A 19,037-nucleotide genomic window follows, 5' to 3' on the forward strand; every position below is an offset into this window, starting at 1 on the left:
GGAACATTAGGTCTGACTATTGTTTTGGTGGTAAGCTAGACCCAATCAAATGAAAAGGCGAGTAGGTCAACTTGGAAAGATGTAACATACTGTAAAAGAATTCCACCGGATAGCATTGCAAGCAATCAACTCTTGCACTATGTTTCAATTCAATGAAGAAAAAATGTACATGTATATCTGTATTGCCATTGGATAAAGCCCACGCACTCTAACAAATAATGAGCAATGAAGAAGATTTTAATGACAACTGCATCGTATAATGCAGCTCAGTTTATTACACCACGTGGCGCAGTAATCAGCCTGGCTGAACTCACTGGTCACCAGACGTCGGGCTAGGAATGGTTGGCTTCTGGTTGTCTTTCTTATCCTTTTCGGCAGCCAGAGACTCATTACTATTCCGAAATGCAGCCAATTCCTTCTCTGGTGGGGTTGAAGTGGGAGCCGTTCCTTCCTCGATAGGAAGGGTTCTCTTTGAGCCCTCCAAAGCAACACCGAGAACTATGTTCTCTTCCAAGGCAGGTCTTGATGTTGATCTCTCATCTTCCTGTTTGGATTGTGGGGAGGCTGGAAAACCACCAGATTTTTCATTAGCAGTATCCGATGAGGGAACTGGACTGTTATGCCTAGCATTTCCTACCCCTGCCTTCTTAGGTTGGTTGCTATCAGAGACATTTTGGGTTGAATTATCAGAAATTGTGCCCTGGGTTCTGGTCTCGAAACTTGACACTTCAGCAACCTTAGAATCTGTCTTCGAGCCAGATTTTGATGCTGATTTCACCATCACTTTATCACCCATCTTGGGGTCGGTTGTAGATGCCGCCAAACCCTTAGGGTCCTTCTTGTCTGTATTTGGCGTTTCTCCAGCCTTAACATTTTCCTTTTTTTCAGATGCTAGAGTCTCTCTGACCTTAGAGTCAGTTACTGGTGTTGCTCCAGCCTTAACATTTTCCTTTTTTTCAGATGTTAGAGTCTCTCTGGCTTTAGAGTCAGTTACTGGTGTTGCTCCAGCCTTGGCATCTGCTTTGGTGTCGGTTGTTGGTCGTAGTGGGACCTTACCATCCTGCTCCCCGTTTGTGCGTGCTGAGCGAGTTTGAGTTTTGGTTTTATCTTCTCCATTTATTCTGTAAGGGGGTTCAATCAGTAGCAGTGGGCGATTAGGCGCTACTCCACCACGAGCAAAGGCTGAATCTGCAAATGGTATGTTCTCAAAATCGGCATCACTATATATTTTCTGGACAGTACGAATAGGTGTGGCAAGTCGGGCCCGGTGATGGCTGATGACTCTAAGAAGGTCCAACAATATAGCTTCCTGTTTCCACAAACAACATCCATGTTCATGCTCATTAAAAGGGCAACCATCTTTTAAGGTTAAAAAATTTACTGATTTTGTTGAAGACATTTCAAACTTTTAAACACAAGTTGCTCCTCTTACTAAAGACATCATACCACCTGTAATGCTATCACATGCTGTATCTATAAACCAATATCCTACTAAGTTGGGCAGGCATAATGTGCTGAGAAACTCTTACCTTGACACACAGGTACTCTTCAAAATGAGAGGTCTTCACAAAGCAGGATATCAGGATCTGTAAAATGTACAGAAGAAATATTAACACATTATGCTAATATTACATTCTCTCTTTTAGAAAGAGGGGTTCTTGTGTCTCAGTGCAGGTCAAACATGAAGCCAAAATTAGCTAGGAAATTCCTTCTTTTGGAAGCATAGCAAGAATTAATCCTTCTAAGCCAAGGAAAAGAGAACCTGCTGTGTATGCATGTGTGTACAGTGGGCAGGAGTTGGGGGGTTTGTTTGGTGTGTTGCAGTGGGGGAATCTTATCAATATTGTTGGATGGAAAGATCTCAGAACAATCTGAAGGTTAGAATCCGCATCTGATGTAGGATACATCAAACTATCCTTGTGCCTATAGCTTCACCTCATGCCATGATACATCAGCATGGTGCAACAATCTCTAGTTTGCCACTGTTTTGACATTCTATCAAGGATGAGGTGATTCTTCTCCCTGTTTATATTTTAAATTGAAGAAAAGGTCCATTCTAATCCAGAAGTATTGCCTTTGTGTAAAAACACACACTAGACACATCCACGAGTTAGGATCAAATTACACTTGGTGTACAGTGTGCAACTTTAGTCTTACATATAAATTGTTTTTATACATATATTATCCTGCCTATGATTTGTGTTGTATGTTCAAAGGTTGCAGCATGATTCAGATGCAATCCATGAGGGTAAAAAAGAAACTTGAGATGAACCTTTTGGATTGAGCCTTTGTAACAGAACATTAGATGAATTTTTTCCATTAAAAATACGCCCTTACTTCACAAAAAGCAATGCATTTATTCAAATAATATTGTTGAAACCATCTAGTAAAAGGCAGTAAAAATGACAAAAGAATAACTTGTGGTGATAGAATTATTAGTTTGCACTACGCAGAAGTATACGAATGTTCATACTAACCAAAAGGGCCTGATTTTCAGGATTAATGTTGTCCAGAAATACTCTTCTATGCAATCTCTGCTGTTCTACTTGGGGATTCTTGGCCAGAACTTTGCGCATATCAGCAACAATGCTCTGCAAAGAAAAGAGGCAGCCAACTATTTTAACAAAGAAAGATCAGAGGCACCCAACTATTTTGACACAGATTCTAGAGCAATCTCTGTTAACAAAGGTAACATGATAATTTATTTCCAAGAAGAGAATCCAGATTAATCCTTACATTGATCTTATTAACATCCAAGTGACTAATTGCCAAGTGGGTTTTAATACGCCAATGAGTCTTTTGACTGAGATTTCTCACAACATTCACAGTGAACTTGTGGTTTGGAATGTGGACTGCTTCACGATCTTCACCTCTTACTATTGTTGGTGACCACCATCCCACATGCTGTAGGCAACAAAAGATTATCAAAATTCAGACAATAAAAATGCATCTGACTTGGCATCTCATCATTTTCCAATTCAAAGAGGCAACCGATTTCTTAACTATCACTTCCTAGTTGTAAAGATGTTAGTGAAAATTTCCTCCATCATACATAGGGCCAAGCCAAAACATTAAGGGAAATGCAATGCATTTGATAGGATCTCTTCCTAAAGGCCCTTAATTTAACAGGCTGTTCAATACTCAATACAAACCTCAACAGTACCAGAAACTTCATAGCCTTCAATTCTGGTTTGAATCCATTCATTCACAACAAAAGGCCGAGTTGCATGGATCATTGCACTTGAGAGGAAATTTGTGAATATCTGGATATGATAAGCAAAAAAATCAGGCTTTGAAATAAGTAAGATCCATATCTGAAGAGGGAACAAGGCAAAAGAAACATAATTGGGCATGCAGGAAAACCAAAATGTGTGTTTCATAAATAGCAGTGTGTTAAATGGACAAATTTGCACCTCACGACCCGCAAGTGTTAGCAATACAGTCCCAAGACCTCCAGCAGTGAGCCATTTCTGGGTAGAGAAACCCAACAACTCCATGAACAATGAAACAGCAGCAACCCATACTGCAGTGTATACAGCTTTTCCAGCAAACTGGAAACCCATCTGTCAACAAGAAAGAAAACTTCATTGTACCATGATTGTTGAAGCTAGCAGTTTATTTGAGATTAGACAGCATTTCAGGATAGTCCAAATGGAAAAATCAGAAGTAAAATAAAAGACAAATGAAAAAAAGTTAACAAGCTTCCCGTGAAGATCTCTGCAATGGTGTTCAGTAACCAGGCATCAAAAGAACTAATAAAGAATTTATTCACTTTTTCAGGTCAAAGGGTGCAGGTAATAAATTGCTTTCAGTATGGACTCCACTTCCAATGAATTTGATTAAGTAAAACTTTGATGTCAGTGATCTAGGTAACCTAGGGCAATTGGGAAATGGAGGTGTGATTAGGGATCACTTTGGTACAATGCTGAGAGCCTTCTCTAAACCAGCAGGGGAGGAATTGATTATTGGGACAGATTTTAGCTCTGTTGGAGGGACTATTGCAGGTCAGGGCCTTGAGTCTATACCATTTATGGGTGAAAGGGGATTCTACCATTGTGATCCCATGGGTGTCTAAGTCGGAGAGAAGTCATTTGAAGTACAGCATGTGACTTTGTCAAATTCTAGATCAAACTAGTAAAATGGGTTGTTCCTTTTTCTTTTTTTGATAAGAAACAACAATATAATATATTAAGGTAAGTAAAAATAATAACAAAAAAAGGATGGGGAATCCTCCAAAACAACCACACAAAAAGTATGTAGGAACCTCCAAAGTGCTAAGTAAATAATTACAAAAGAAGGTTGTTCCTTTTTCTTGGTCCCCATATTTAACTAATGATATTGCGGAGATTAATAAAATATATAACTAAGTAGATGGTTTCTTTTATAGGGGATTTTTAACCCCTTGAGTTGTTCCTTGTTTCTATATTTTTTTTGATAGGCAAATAAAAGTGTATAAATATATATAGAAAAAAGAGAAACTAATGTAGCGAACACCATATACTGGAAGTATAAAAATGAGGAATGAAACCAGATATTGTAACTACAACCTACCTTAAGACTTGGAGGACAACCAATCTATAAAATCTAACAAAGACCGTGGACCTCTCTAACCATCACCAAGAAGAAACCCTTGAAACCACAAATATAGATTAGTGTTGAAAGAGAGAGAGAAAGGAGAAAAACCTTATTTTCATTCATATATTTTTACTTACAATTGAGAGATATATATATATACAAGGCTAGGAGTCCTAACTACCATACATATGACCTATATTAATAAGGAAAGATAGTATACTATACATACATTATATTCAACACTCCCCCTCAAGCTGGAGCATATACGTCATATGGACCAAGCTTGTTACAAATATATTTAATCCTAGGACCTCTGAGAGATTTAGTGAAGATGTCTGCTAGTTGATCATTTGAATTGACAAAACTTGTAGCAACACATCCTGATGCGATCTTCTCTCTAATGAAATGACAGTCAACTTCAATATGCTTGGTCCTTTCATGAAAGACTGGATTGGATGCAATATGTAATGCGGCCTGGTTATCACAGATGAGTTTCATCTGTTCATCCTTTCCAAATCGCAACTCCTGAAGAAGATGTCTCAACCATATGAGTTCACATGTTGCCAAAGCCATAGCTCGATACTCGGCTTCAGCGCTAGATCTGGCCACTACATCTTGTTTCTTACTCTTCCAAGATATTAGATTACCTCCAATAAAAACACAGTACCCTGAAGTGGAACGTCTATCTGTGGGTGAGCCAGCCCAATCTGCATCTGTGTAACCAACAACTTGAGTATGACCTCTGTTCTCGTACAATACACCTTGGCCTGGTGTACTTTTGATATATCGAAGAATACGGATTACGGCATCCCAATGGCTATCACATGGTGACTGTAGGAATTGACTAACAACACTCACAGGAAAAGAAATGTCTGGACGAGTAATGGTGAGATAGTTCAATTTACCTACGAGTCGTCGATATCTCCCGGGGTCTCCTAAAGGCTCCCCCTGTCCTGGTACAAGTTTGACATTCGGATCCATAGGTGTGTCTACCGGTTTACAGTCTAACATACCGGTTTCTTCCAGGATGTCTAAAGCATACTTCCTTTGGGAAAGGACCACACCAGAACTAGATTGAGCTATCTCAATTCCCAAGAAATACTTGAGTTTCCCCAAGTCTTTGGTCTGAAAGTGGGTAAAAAGATGTTGCTTTAGTTTCTGTATACCATCCTGATCACTGCCTGTAATGACGATGTCGTCCACATAAACAACCAGATAAATACACTGCCCCAAGGAGTTATGATGATAAAAAACTGAATGGTCTGCTGTACTGCGAAGCATGCCAAACTCTTGAACAACAGAACTAAAACGGCTAAACCATGCTCGAGGAGATTGTTTCAAGCCATATAGAGAACGGCGTAACCTGCACACTAAACCAGACTCCCCCTGAGCAACAAAACCAGGAGGTTGCTCCATATAAACTTCCTCGGCAAGATCACCATGAAGGAAGGCATTTTTAATATCCAACTGATAAAGAGGCCAAGAACACATAGCAGCCATGGAGAGAAGCAAGCGGACAGAAGCAATCTTGGCAACAGGGGAGAATGTGTCACCATAATCAGAACCATAAACTTGAGTATAGCCTTTAGCAACTAAGCGGGCCTTAAGGCGATCAACCTGACCATCAGGACCAACCTTAACTGCATAGACCCAACGACAACCAACTGTAGATTTACCAGGGGGTAAAACAACAAGATCCCAAGTGCCATTAGAGTGCAGAGCAGCCATTTCATCCACCATTGCCTGTCGCCAGCCTGGATGGGAAAGAGCTTCATGGGTGCTCTTGGGAAGAGAAACAGAGGATATAGCAGAAACAAAAGCAGAATAGGGTGAAGATAATCGATGATAACTCAAAAAATTGTAAATAGGATGAGGATTACGAGTAGAGCGAGTACCTTTCCGAACAGCAATGGGTAAGTCATTAGGAGAAGGCAGAGCCGGGGCAGGTGAAGCCGAAGGGATAGGAAGTGAGTCAGCAGGTGCCTCAGGAAAAGGGAGAGGAGCAACGACACGAGGACGACGATGATAAACCTGAAGTGGTCGAGGGGGCATAGCTTCAGGTGGGGAGACAATGGGAATGGGCAAGACTTCAGAAACAGGAAGAGACTCAGAAGTGGTGGAAAAGAAGGGTGAGTCCTCAAAAAAGGTGACATCAGCGGAGATAAAGTACCGATGAGTCTCAAGGGAATAACAACGATAACCCTTCTGAAGTCTGGAATATCCCAAGAAGAGGCACTTCATGGCTTTGGCGGAAAGCTTGTCCTGTCCAGGAGTGAGAATATGAACAAAGCAAGTACAACCAAAGACACGAGGAGGAAGGAAATAAAGTGGTTGGTCAGGGAAAAGAAGGGAGTGAGGAATCTGATCATGTAAGACAGAGGAGGGCATACGATTAATCAAATAACAAGCGGTAAGAACAGCGTCCCCCCAAAAGCGAAAAGGAACGTGACTATGGAGGAGGAGAGTACGAGCTGTCTCAACAAGATGTCGATTCTTGCGTTCAGCTACCCCATTTTGTTGAGGAGTATGAGCACAAGAAGACTGATGAAGAATCCCATGATGAGACATAAACGAAGTAAATTGGGCTGAAAAATATTCCCTGGCATTGTCACTGCGTAACACACGAATAGAAATATTGAACTGGGTTTGGATTTCAGTATAAAATTTCTGGAAAATTGAGAATAACTCAGCTCGATTTTTCATTAAAAATAACCAAGTACATCGAGAATAGTCATCAATGAAAGTGACAAAATACTGAAATCCTAAAGTAGACGCAGTCCGACAAGGACCCCAAACATCAGTGTGAACAAGCTCAAAAGGAGACTTTGCCCGATTATTCAAACGCTTTGGGAACGAGACACGAGTATGTTTCCCAAGCTGACATGACTCACACGGAAGCGACGACAAAGTGGAAAAACGAGGAACCATCTTCTGGAACTTGGAGAGACTAGGGTGGCCCAGACGATTGTGAATGAGGAGAGGAGCATCAGTGGAAATGCAAACTGCAGGAGATGAATCTGAGGTGAGGTGATAGAGGCCTTGAGACTCACGTCCTATGCCAATCGTCTTCCCCGTACTCCGGTCCTGCAAGGTCACAAATTTATCAGAAAATGTAATAGAGCAATTAAGAGTACGAGTGATTTTGCTGATGGAAATAAGATTAAAAGGACATTCAGGAGTATAAAGGACAGAAGTGAGAGGTAGAGAAGGCAGAGGAAGGGCCAAACCAATACCTTTAGCCACAGTTTGAGAACCATTAGCTAAGGTAACAGTAGGTAAATCAGAGGTAGTAGTAATAGAGGAGAAAAGATCCTTATTACCAGATAGGTGATCAGATGCTCCAGAATCTAGAATCCAGGGTCCAAGAGAAGATGTGTGGGTAAGGCAGGCAGAGGCATTACCAGGCTGGGCAACAGAGGCAATAGAAGCCTGAGATGTCTGAGATGCGGAGGAGCTCGGAGGCTGAGGCAACAGAGAATCAGAGGACTGGGCCATATGGGCAGTGCGAGGAGGTCTTCCATGTAACTGATAGCAACGATCGCGAGTGTGGCCAAGTTTATTGCAATAGGTGCATTGAGGACGTTGGCCTCTACCTCGGGTACCACTGCGTCCTCCTCGAGAGGTAGTTTGAGAAACTAACACAGAAGAATCTGAAGCGCTATCAGATGTCAAAGTCTGAGTGGACGAGATACGCAGGAGGCGAGCAAACACATCATCCAAGGACGGAACTGATGAACTGCCAAGAATCTGATCACGAATAGGCTCAAGATCCGGACGGAGGCCAATAAGAGTAAGAACCATGAAGAACTTGTCAAGTTGTGTTTGTTGAGCCCCAACATCAGGAGTAAGAGGCATCACAGTCAGGAACTGCTCCTTAAGAGAGGCAATCTGACCAATATAAGTAGATAGGTCCAAGTCCTGTTGGCTGAGATGGACAATAGCAGAAGCCACCTTATAAAGACGCTGGATATCATTCGTGTATAATCCTTTGGCCTGAGTCCAAAACTTAAAACAAGTTTTATAGGCCTGAAGATGAAGAAGAATCCGGGGATCAACCGATTGCCATAATACACTACATAACTGTGCATCTATCTTCCGCCACTGTACGCGGTCAACCTCAGGGATATCTGCCTCCTGGGTAACCAAGTGATCCTCATATCCTTGACCCATAAACCAAAGTTCAACAGAAGCAGACCAGGAGAGATAATTCTCACTGCCAACCAATTTCTCTGAGGTAATCATAGGAGATCCAGAGATAACAGAGGTAAAGATCTGATTTTTGGTGGTCATATTCACGTATTTGGATCGAAGAGAGCCCTAAGATGGGTTCAGATTTCGGCGGAGAGAGAAAAAAAGTGAAACCACGGCTGTGAGAGGTGCAATCAATGGAGAAAAGGTTCGTGACGTGCCTGGAGAGGAAGAGAAGCAGCACCCAAGCCTCGGAGATGGAGGGGGAGCCCTGTCGGAGGTGGCCGGAATGGCAAGAAAGCCAAAAACAGGGAAAAAAAATGGAGATGCAGGGCTCGGGGAGGACTACCGGGGGGCTAGAAGGCCAAGACGGCGCCGGACGAGCCTGGAGAGGTGTCGGAAGTGGCCGGAATATGCCTCACGCGCCCCCACGCGCCGGCGCGTGAGATGCAGCCGCCGACCGAAAATCGCGCGTGGACGGCGCGTGGCTCCTCTTTTGGTGCTGGTGTCTTCACAAAAGGTGGAGATCTCCTCCAGGCGCTCCTTCTGGTATGGTCGGTGTCGGAAAAATAGGTCGCCGGAAAGTTCGCCGGAAAATTTCGCCGGAAAATTTAGCCGGCGGTGAGTGGTTTCTAGCGACGATCCGACTGACCGGAAAGTATTGGGAGATGGGAAAGGTGACCGGAAAGAAACACGGTGACCGGAAAGAAACACGGTCACCGGAAGGTTTCCCGGAGTTGATGACACGGAAAAACAGGAAAGAATTAGGTTTTCTTCCTTGGCTCTGATACCATGTTGAAAGAGAGAGAGAAAGGAGAAAAACCTTATTTTCATTCATATATTTTTACTTACAATTGAGAGATATATATATATACAAGGCTAGGAGTCCTAACTACCATACATATGACCTATATTAATAAGGAAAGATAGTATACTATACATACATTATATTCAACAATTAGTAATTAGGGTATCCTTAAAAGGTTGAATATTGTGTTGCTCCCTTTCAAAGGTTCTCCGGTTTCATTCCCTCCAAATTGTCCACAAAAGGCAAAGAGGAGTTGTTCTCCAAACCTTTGTTCTTTTCTTGCCCACAAAGCTACCATGCTAACGAATCCTTAACAGAAAAAGGGAGAACCCATAAGATGCCAAAAAAAGAGAAGAGAAAGTGTCATAACTCTCTAGCTATTCCACAATGGATGAGAAGGTGGTCTACCGACTCATCTGCATCTTTGCACATACAACAAAGACCTACCAAAACCCATCCTCTCCTCTTGAGTTGGTCCAAAGTTAGGATCTGCCCCCAAGTCCCTTCCCATGCAAAAAAAGTCACTTTGGTAGGTGCCCAAGATCCCCATACTATCTTTGAGGGGAAAGCCACATCACCTTCCAGTGCAACAAAGAAAGACCTCATAGAGAATACCCCACTCTTGCTAGTCTTCCAAACCATTTTATCCTCCCCATCTCTAATTCTCCCAAACTCATCCAGTTTTCAAATAAAATTCTGGACAACATCCATCTCCCAATCATGAAAATTTCTTGAGAAGGAAGGGTTCCAAGTGACCATCCCTTCTTCTGCCTCCCAAACATCTTTTACCCATGCCTCTTTAGAAGCTACTATGGTGAATAATGAAGGAAAAGAGACCATTAAAGATATATCATCACAACACACGTCATGCCAAAATTTGACTCTTCTCTCGTTTCCAACCTCAAATCTTGTCTAGGCTCCAAAACTTCCTCATTCTTTTCTATTTGACTTCCACAGGCCCACTCCACAACCTTCTCTCCTTTCTTGAGAGCACCAACCTCCTAGTTCTTCTCCAAACTTTCCCATTATAAGTTTTCTCCATAGCATATCCCTTTCCAAGGTGAATCTCCAACACCATTTACCCAAAAAAGCTTTATTGATAGTGGACAAATACTTAATACTTAGACCCCCTCCTTTTTTATCTTTGTAAATTATTGACCAATTCACTAGAAGAGATTTTTTCTCCAAAACTCCTCCCCAAAGTAGGTCCCTCTGTATTTTTTCTAATGTTTTAGCCACCGACTTAGGAATAACGAAAAGGGACAAGAAGTAAATTGGTAGGCTGTTCAAAGTACTATTCAACAAAGTGATCCTTCCTTCTTTAGACAGGTATTGCCTTTTCCAAAGGGCCAATATGTTAAAAAACCTTTCCTTTACCACATCCCAAACAACTTTAGCCATACTTGTGAAAAACGCGTCTAAGATGCACCTAAGGTGCACCTAGGCTCCAGGTAGCATGAAGCCATGCTTCGGCTCCTTGCTTGACTCTAGGTGTTGTTCCTTCATGGAGGCACTCGCCATTTGCCATGCATGACACTCAAAATAAGTGCGCCTCCTCCCTTCTTCTTCTTCTGGTCTTCCTATCTCAACCCCCTTGTATTCCGAAAAAAACCTTGAGGAACTCCCTTAACCAAGACTGAGAATCCTTGCTTGACTCTAGGTGTTGTCCCTTCATGGAGGCACTCGCCTTCTGCCATGCATGACACCCAAAATAAGTGCGCCTCCTCCCTTCTTCTTCTTCTTCTTCTTCTTCTTTAACCAAGACTGAGAATCCTTGCTTGACTCTAGGTGTTGTTTCTTCATGGAGGCACTCGCCTTCTGCCATGCATGACACCCAAAATAAGTGCGCCTCCTCCCTTCTTCTTCTAGTCTTCCTATCTCAACCCCCTTGTACTTCGGAAAAAACCTTGAGGAACTCCCTTAACCAAGACTGAGAATCTAGCTATTGAAATGCAAACCAAGATCTACTCAACCCATTTTTCACCAAAGCACATTTTTTGCATCACCTCCAATATAAAACTCCAGTTTACATGATCATAGACTTTCTCTGTCTAATTTACACACAACCTCCCCTCTACGGCTCATCAATTTTGAGTCAATGACTTCGTTAGCAATAAAGAATGCATCTAAAATTTGTCACCCTTCCATAAATGCATTCTACGAATCCAACACCACTTTTCCCATTATTAATTTCAATTTATTAGCCAAGGCTTTAGCTAACAACTTATACGAACTTCTAACAAGGCTAATAGGTCTAAAATCCTTTAAATCTTCAGCTCCACCTTTCTTTGGAATCAATACCACAAAGGTGGAGTTTAAACTCTTCTCAAAGGTGCCCCTTTAAAAAAACTCTCTAAAAGCCCATTATCTCCTCCTTTACAAACTCCCAACAATCTTGCCAAAAATCCAAAGAAAAGTCATCAGGACCTGGGGCTTTATCCCTATTTTTTTTTTTTTTTTTTGGATAGGAAACAACACATGTATATATTGATAGAAAAAGAAGTACAATAGAAGGATGAGGAATCCTCCCACCAGAGATGAAACTAAACAACACAAAAAGATAACAAGACATTACACTATGAAAACTACGAACAAGCTCCCTTGACTAGATCGTCCCGTTGGAATTACACACTGCTAGCCAATCTAGTTGTAACACGTTAAGGGGAATGCCCTTAAAAACCACGGAACAAAAAGCCCAAAGAGAAGCAAGGAAATGAATGGAATCCCAAAGATTCTCTAAATTCTTAGCTTTGTCCTCAAATATCTTGACATTTCTTTCCCGCCACACAACCCAAATTAAAGCTATGCACACATTTTGCCACAAAACCATCCCTCTCTTGGAATTGCCAAAACCTTTATAGTTGATGGACATCATGTCTAAAATGCTTCTCGGAGGAACCCAATCCATCTTGGCTAGCTAAAATAATTTGTGCCACAACCCCAACGACGCAGAACAATGTAGGAAAAGATGATCTGTTGATTCTCCTTGCTTCATGCACAACTTACAAATGTCAGGACTAAGAGCTTTGTGGGGTCTTCTCAATTGTAGCAAGTCATTAGTATTTACCTTCTTGTATGCCACAAGCCAGGCAAAGGCCTTAACTTTGAAGGGGACTTGAGAATTCCATACAAACTTAGTAGGGAAAAGTGGAGATAAATCAGGCATTTGGGACAAGGCTATAAAGAAAGACTTGACCGTGAACAATCCTGAAGAAGATAAGGACCATGATCTCGCATTTGAAGCCGAATTGGATATATGCATACAATCAAGAGATCGCATGAGACGTTCTAGATCTTCTATCTCAGAATCAGAAAGATTACGACGAAAATTAAAGTTCCATGAGAAAGGGCAAATAGAACCAAGAATTGAAGATATAGGAATATTTTTATCCATGACTACTCTAAATAGTCTTGGATATTGGACTTTGAAGATCTAATCCCCCCACCACAAATCTTCCCAAAAACGAATTCTTTCCCCATCTCCTACGACAAATCGAGTATGCTTGGAAAAATCCTAAAAGACTTGTGCAATAACCTTCCAAGGACAACGATGTGACCATTTGACTAAAGCGTTGGCATCTCAATCATTTGAGTGTGTCCCATAAATGCTTAGAATGACCTGATGTCACAGAGCTGTACTCTTCCTAGGAAACCTCCATAACCACTTCCCTAAAAGAGCACGATTCCTTAAAGGAATCTTCCCAAACCCCAAACCCCTTTTTACCCTCGGCTTACACACCGCATCCCAACTAACAAGATGATCTCTTTTACCTTCCCCAACCCCTGACCAAAGAAAATTCCTTTACAATTTTTCAATTTTTGCAGCCACTGAAGCAGGAATTTTAAACAGAGAAAGAAAGTAGCTAGGAATGTGGGAAAGGCATGAGTGGACAAGAGTTATCCTACCACTAAAAGATAAGTAAGCCTTTTGCCACCCGTCTAATCTCCTAGAGATTCTCTCAATCACTGGATCTCAGAATCCACAAACATTTGGATTCCCTCCCAAAGGAAGACCTAGGTATAGTATAGGCCAATCAGAAGCATTGCTTTCAAGCAACAAGGCTAACCTAGAGGGATGATTCTGATCAAGGTTGATGCCAAAAAGATTACTCTTGTCAAGATTGACCTTAAGCCCAGAAATTTGCCCAAACACTAACAATAAACTCTCAAGAGTTTGCAGTTCTTCCACGCAAGAGTTAGCAAAGAAGATGGTATCATCTGCGAATTACAGATGGGACACCCTAATTCTATTTCTACCTACCCTAAAACCCTCCAACACACTTCTTTCCTCAGCTTTAAACAACATTCTACTCAACATATCTGCAACAATAGTGAACAGGAAAGGGGATAAAGGGTCACCTTGCCTTAAACCTCTAAATGCCTTGACCCACCCTTTAGCATTACCATTCACTAGAATAGCATAAGATACTGAAGACAAACAACCTCTCATCCAAATCCTCCATTTAGAACTAAACCCCTTCTTCTCTAACATGTGATCCCATTTCACATGGTCATAAGCCTTTTCAAAGTCTATTTTGAATCTAACTCATTCCTCCCCTGATCGCCTTTTCTCGTCCACTATTTCATTGGCTATAAGAACTGCATCCAAAATTGTCTCCTTTGAACAAAAGCACCTTGAGTAGAGTGGATAGTCTCATGTAGTACTCCTCTTAATCGCCCTGACAAGACTTTTGCTATTACCTTATAGAGACATGTGATCAGGCTAATAGGTCTAAAATCCGAAATCTTCTTTGACCGATTCTTTTTGGGCAAAAGAACTATGAAGGAGGCATTAGTGTTTTGATTAATAATCCTGCTACTGCGAAACTCTGCGAACACCCTTACTAAGTCATCCTTGATCACATCCCAACAAGCCTGAAACACTGTAATGGTAAAACCATCTGGCGTCGGCGCCTTATCCCTATCTAACTGAAAAATGGCATTAAAGATCTCTTCTTCGGAGAAAGGGGAGTCCAGCCTAGAAGCACTCTCTTCTGATATAGGGGACCAATCAATGCCTTCTACTCTCCAAGACTCTCCAGGAGGACTTGAGTAAAGCTTTTTGAAATATAGTAATATCTCCTCTATGATGCTCTCGGAATTATCCAACACTAAACCTCTTTCATTCTCCAAGAACTTGATGAAGTTCTTGTTTCGTCTCCCGTTAGCCACTTTATGAAACAACTTGGAATTGCAATCCCCGTCTTTAACCCATTTCACCTTAGCTTTTTGTCTCCAATGAATTTCTTCCCTCAAAATTAATTCCTCTAGCTCCCATTTTCTTTCAACTCTTTGAGCAGAAAGATCAAAAGAGAGAACCCCTTCTTGTTCAATGACATCAATGTTAGCTATTTCATCCAAGATGGTTTTTTTTCCTTTCCTTTAGCATTCCAAAAGTATTCTTATTCCAACCCTATTGAGATCTATAAGGGCCACAAAGACCTCCTTTTTTGTGAAAGCTTCTTCTTGCTTGAAAAAATTGTCATTGGTCAATGAATTGAGAAGCAAGCCACTTAAATTCGGTCTCCACTCCCCCACTAGTTATGATAGTAGAAGTAGTGAACAATCTTTGTTGGAATCTCTGATTCCTCCGTTACCCATTCTCCATTTATCTTGATTTTCCCAATGAGAATTCTTTTGCACCTAGCATTAGCTGTCTTGTGGAAAAAATTCATATTTTTATCTCCTTCCTTCAACCAAATTCCCAAGACTTTTGCCTTCAAGAGGTTTCTTCTAGAACAACCCAATAATTAAACTCTTCTACTACCAATCTTTTAGCGACCATTTCATATGAAGATAGATGGCCTTCCTTCTCTTTGGCATCTCAAAAGTTGATATGTTCCTTGTTCCTATATTTTAAAAATGTTCTTGTTTCAACCTTAATTTGTATAGCTATCTAGTTGCTCTTGCTAGGTGTTTACCCCCTTTTTGTTTTTATCACCCATTGTATCTTGGAAGGATTTCTCATCCTTTCCTTGTACTAAAATAGTTCATATCAATAAATTGCTTCTTTCTGCTTAAAAAAATTATTCACTTTTGATATCCAATTGAATGAACTTGTATGGTCTCAACATCATACAAATAACATTATTTAGATACTTCACATTTGTTTCTTTCATGTAATGAACAATGCTAAACTATTTGAAACAAAAAGCAAATGTCAGTTAAACCTCATGAGAAAGGGGATTCTATCATGTACCCTAGTTGCGTAAAGGATTGAGTGATTGACTCACATCATCCCTATTCAACTAATCAAGCCATGTACTAATTATTTCATCAAGGTACAGACAAAATAAGAAAAATGTAATTAGAAAATGTTTAGGGGAACTAGAAGTTGAAAAGCAAGGAGATTCGGTTAGAATTTTGCAAAAAAAAAAATGTAAAAATAGAAAAAAAAAAAACCCCGGGGGATGGGGGGGTTGAAGGGAAAAGCGAAAAAGAGAAAAAGAGACATGCTTAGATCACTGACTCATCTCATTTGCTAACCTGTCAAATTTTCACTTTTAGAGTCCTATCACAACTCTAGTACACATCTGTTCTGCATCTGTAATTATACTTTAAATAAAAAATAGATGAAAGAAGTGAGTGACATGCTATTAAAATATTGATACATACATTTCTTGTATCACTGGAGTCACTTGTTTCCATGAAAAATTTCTGAGCTTGTTGAATTAAGCTGCATATGAGAATACACATGTTTAGAAATCCTGAAAACAACCATTTATAAGCACTGAAACTTGGAAAATTACCCTAACATCACCAACAAGAAACAAGCAAACCATTACAATCTAATAACATATGCTAAAGAGAAGTAGGATAAATTAAAAAATAGTAATCATATAAAACATTATTAGGTTACAGATTGTAGCAGAAATTTATAGTGATAGATGAAAATTGGGCAATCTATTCAAATCATGAAAAAGAATAAGTAAAATAATATTTCAAGTTCAAAAATGCAGTAATTAGCAGCAAGAAGCCTAAAGACCCCTTCAACATGCCAACAGTCCTACTCTCTTAATTTTAAATTAAGCAATGATACATTAAGCTATTTTTTAAAAGTAACAAGATAGTGAGCTCACCTTGATAAACAACAGGCAAAGGCCAGTACAGTAGACAATGATCTTACAAAATTCAGAAGTCGTTGCTTAACAACCTGGCTAGTTTCTGTAGGGAGGATGATTGGATCCAATGCTCTGCAAGAAAGACAACTGTGATCAGCTATGATACCCAGATCCTTCAATTTCACCCAATGTACCCGTGTTGACACCAAATGATATGGGTGTTGGTATGAGATTTTGTCAAACACTCTTATTTTACTTTTCATTGATATCCTTTTCTTCTTTCGACTTTCTTAGTAATAATTACATCAGAGAAAAAGAAGAGTTAGTTGAAAGGTGAATTTTTTGTAAGAATATTTAAGGAAAAGAAGGAAAACAAGGATTAGAGGGAAAAGAAAGGAGCCTTTAAAAAGGATATTTTCACTTCCAATTTATTTTTAATTGATTTTTCTTTAATTATGCCATATCCCAACACAAATACCCGCTTTTTGGATCCTTTTTAGTCGAGTACCCATATCTTAGAATTTGAGCTGTGAAGGATAAGACACTTAGACAAATACCCGCATCTAACACTCATACCTGAATCCGTGCAACAAAAGTGATCAGTACACTGGTGAATAGGCATCTGTGTGTTTGTATATGTATGTATGGACATTCATGCAATTCAAGAATGTAATGTTAGTGAAACCTGCAGATGAGTGTTGCACCAGTCCATAGCAGCAAAGGTTGAAGATACGAGGTCATAACATAATGTGTGCTACTCTTTCTCCAACTATTATCACTCTTCTGCAGGATATTGTGAAATATTAAGAGTTACATAAAAAGTTCACCAACTAATGAGCAACATAAGGCAAATATGAAAAAGAACCACAGCAAAAAACCCAACATACAATGTTCATACCTGAGGAAATAGGTTTCTGGTTTGGCGCATAAGTGGTCCAAGACCCCAGACAGCAAAAACAATAATGCCAACTGCTGGAACCAACTTAAGTACAAGAGGACTATCTTGCAAAGCATTACATGACCTGCACAATATAAGAGATGTTTTTCAATTATAAAATAAATGATAGTCCATAAAATACAAAAAAGATGCCTATCCAAAAAAAAAAAAAAGTTGCTGAAAATCATATCATTTGATTCCAGAGACTATTAGGTAAAATATTAGCTAAAAAATATTAACAATAAAAACCCTTCTAATCATGACTAGAGACCTAGAGACTATTAGGCAAAATGTTAGCTAAATAAATATACTCAAGTTCCAACATGATTTGCGATACTTTAATAGTTTAGGAATGCAGCTACTGTCATTGCTAGATGTATCGATATCTTTCAGGAAATTTCTAATATAATTGGGTCAAAAGACAAAAGTCACTTTGATGTCGGACAACCCTAGGATGGCTATCTATAATCAAATAGGTGGGTTAGGGCCTCAATCTTCAATGTTTTAAGGTTTAAGGAAAGGAACAAGAATAAAAATTATGGCAGCAGGAAAAAGCAGAATAAAATATAGGGAGAGAAAGATGAAGCAATAAAAAATCTTGCCTGATTTAGAAGAAAATAATGGATCCTCACCATTGAGAGTTACAAAGCATGTCACTTATCATCGATTATCAATCCTTCTTCTTTTACATCAATTAGCCTTGTCTATAGATTTTAGAAAACCATATAATTTGAATTAAACTAAGAAAGGTAAATCTAACTTGTATAGTAACTAATAAGGACTTTTATTCCTTCCCTAAAATCATTAAATCTGCTAAAAAAGGTTTTAAAAAATCAAAAACTTTATTTACTTTGGTAAAATTATAAACTTACTTTATAGAAACTTCTTATAATAAAGTTTCTAATAAAGAAGATTTTTAAATTCTAAGGGCTCAAAATAAAAACTTTTAAAAATAGAGATTAATTTAGAAAACAAAAAGTTTACAAACTTCTTTTAAGGAAAATTTTAAAGCTTTCCAAATTATAAATAAAATTCAAATACAAATTGTTGGTAAATTGGAGGTTGGCTATGTCCATCAACTCCCCTTGTGTTCGAATGTCATAGGTGCTCGGGTGAATGCATTATAAGGTTAGGATATGCATTTTTCCTAACAGTAATTGCTTTTAAGAGAGTTGGTCTACCAACTCGAGGTCCTACAAGTGGTATCAAAGCTAAAGTCACGGGTTCGAACCCTAAGGGTGTTGCTGGGGGGAGATTGTTGGTAGATCGGAGGTTGGTCACGTCCATCAACTCCCCTTGCATTCAAATGTCATAGGCGCTTGGGTGAATCCACTATAAGGCTAGGGTATGCGCTTTTCCTAACAACAATTGCTTTTAGGAGAGTTGCTAGTGTCGGAGGTCCTACACAAACTATTAACTATTTCTGATACCTAAAAGGCTACAAAATAGCCTAATTACCCTTGAGTAA

At 39.8% G+C, this 19,037-nt stretch overlaps 1 protein-coding gene across 6 annotated transcripts in view; it reads right to left on the reverse strand.

Annotated features, from left to right (window-relative positions):
- Window positions 1-87: 87 nt before the first annotated feature.
- LOC100855017 (mechanosensitive ion channel protein 2, chloroplastic) overlaps window positions 88-19,037 on the reverse strand; it is a 31,908-nt gene continuing 12,958 nt past the window's right edge. For all 6 annotated transcript variants that reach the window (XM_059738572.1, XM_059738574.1, XM_059738571.1 and 3 more), the window contains 10 exons: window positions 17,531-17,654; window positions 17,318-17,415; window positions 16,651-16,764; window positions 16,187-16,247; window positions 3,414-3,563; window positions 3,153-3,263; window positions 2,737-2,904; window positions 2,478-2,591; window positions 1,530-1,586; window positions 88-1,309 (listed from right to left, as the gene is read on the reverse strand). In XM_059738572.1, the coding sequence (XP_059594555.1) occupies window positions 311-1,309; window positions 1,530-1,586; window positions 2,478-2,591; window positions 2,737-2,904; window positions 3,153-3,263; window positions 3,414-3,563; window positions 16,187-16,247; window positions 16,651-16,764; window positions 17,318-17,415; window positions 17,531-17,654 (1,996 nt within the window). In that variant the 3' untranslated portion in view covers window positions 88-310. The remainder of the gene's footprint in view (window positions 1,310-1,529; window positions 1,587-2,477; window positions 2,592-2,736; window positions 2,905-3,152; window positions 3,264-3,413; window positions 3,564-16,186; window positions 16,248-16,650; window positions 16,765-17,317; window positions 17,416-17,530; window positions 17,655-19,037) is intronic.

This window comes from Vitis vinifera, chromosome 7 (assembly GCF_030704535.1).
Source record: "Vitis vinifera cultivar Pinot Noir 40024 chromosome 7, ASM3070453v1".
NCBI lineage: Eukaryota > Viridiplantae > Streptophyta > Magnoliopsida > Vitales > Vitaceae > Vitis > Vitis vinifera.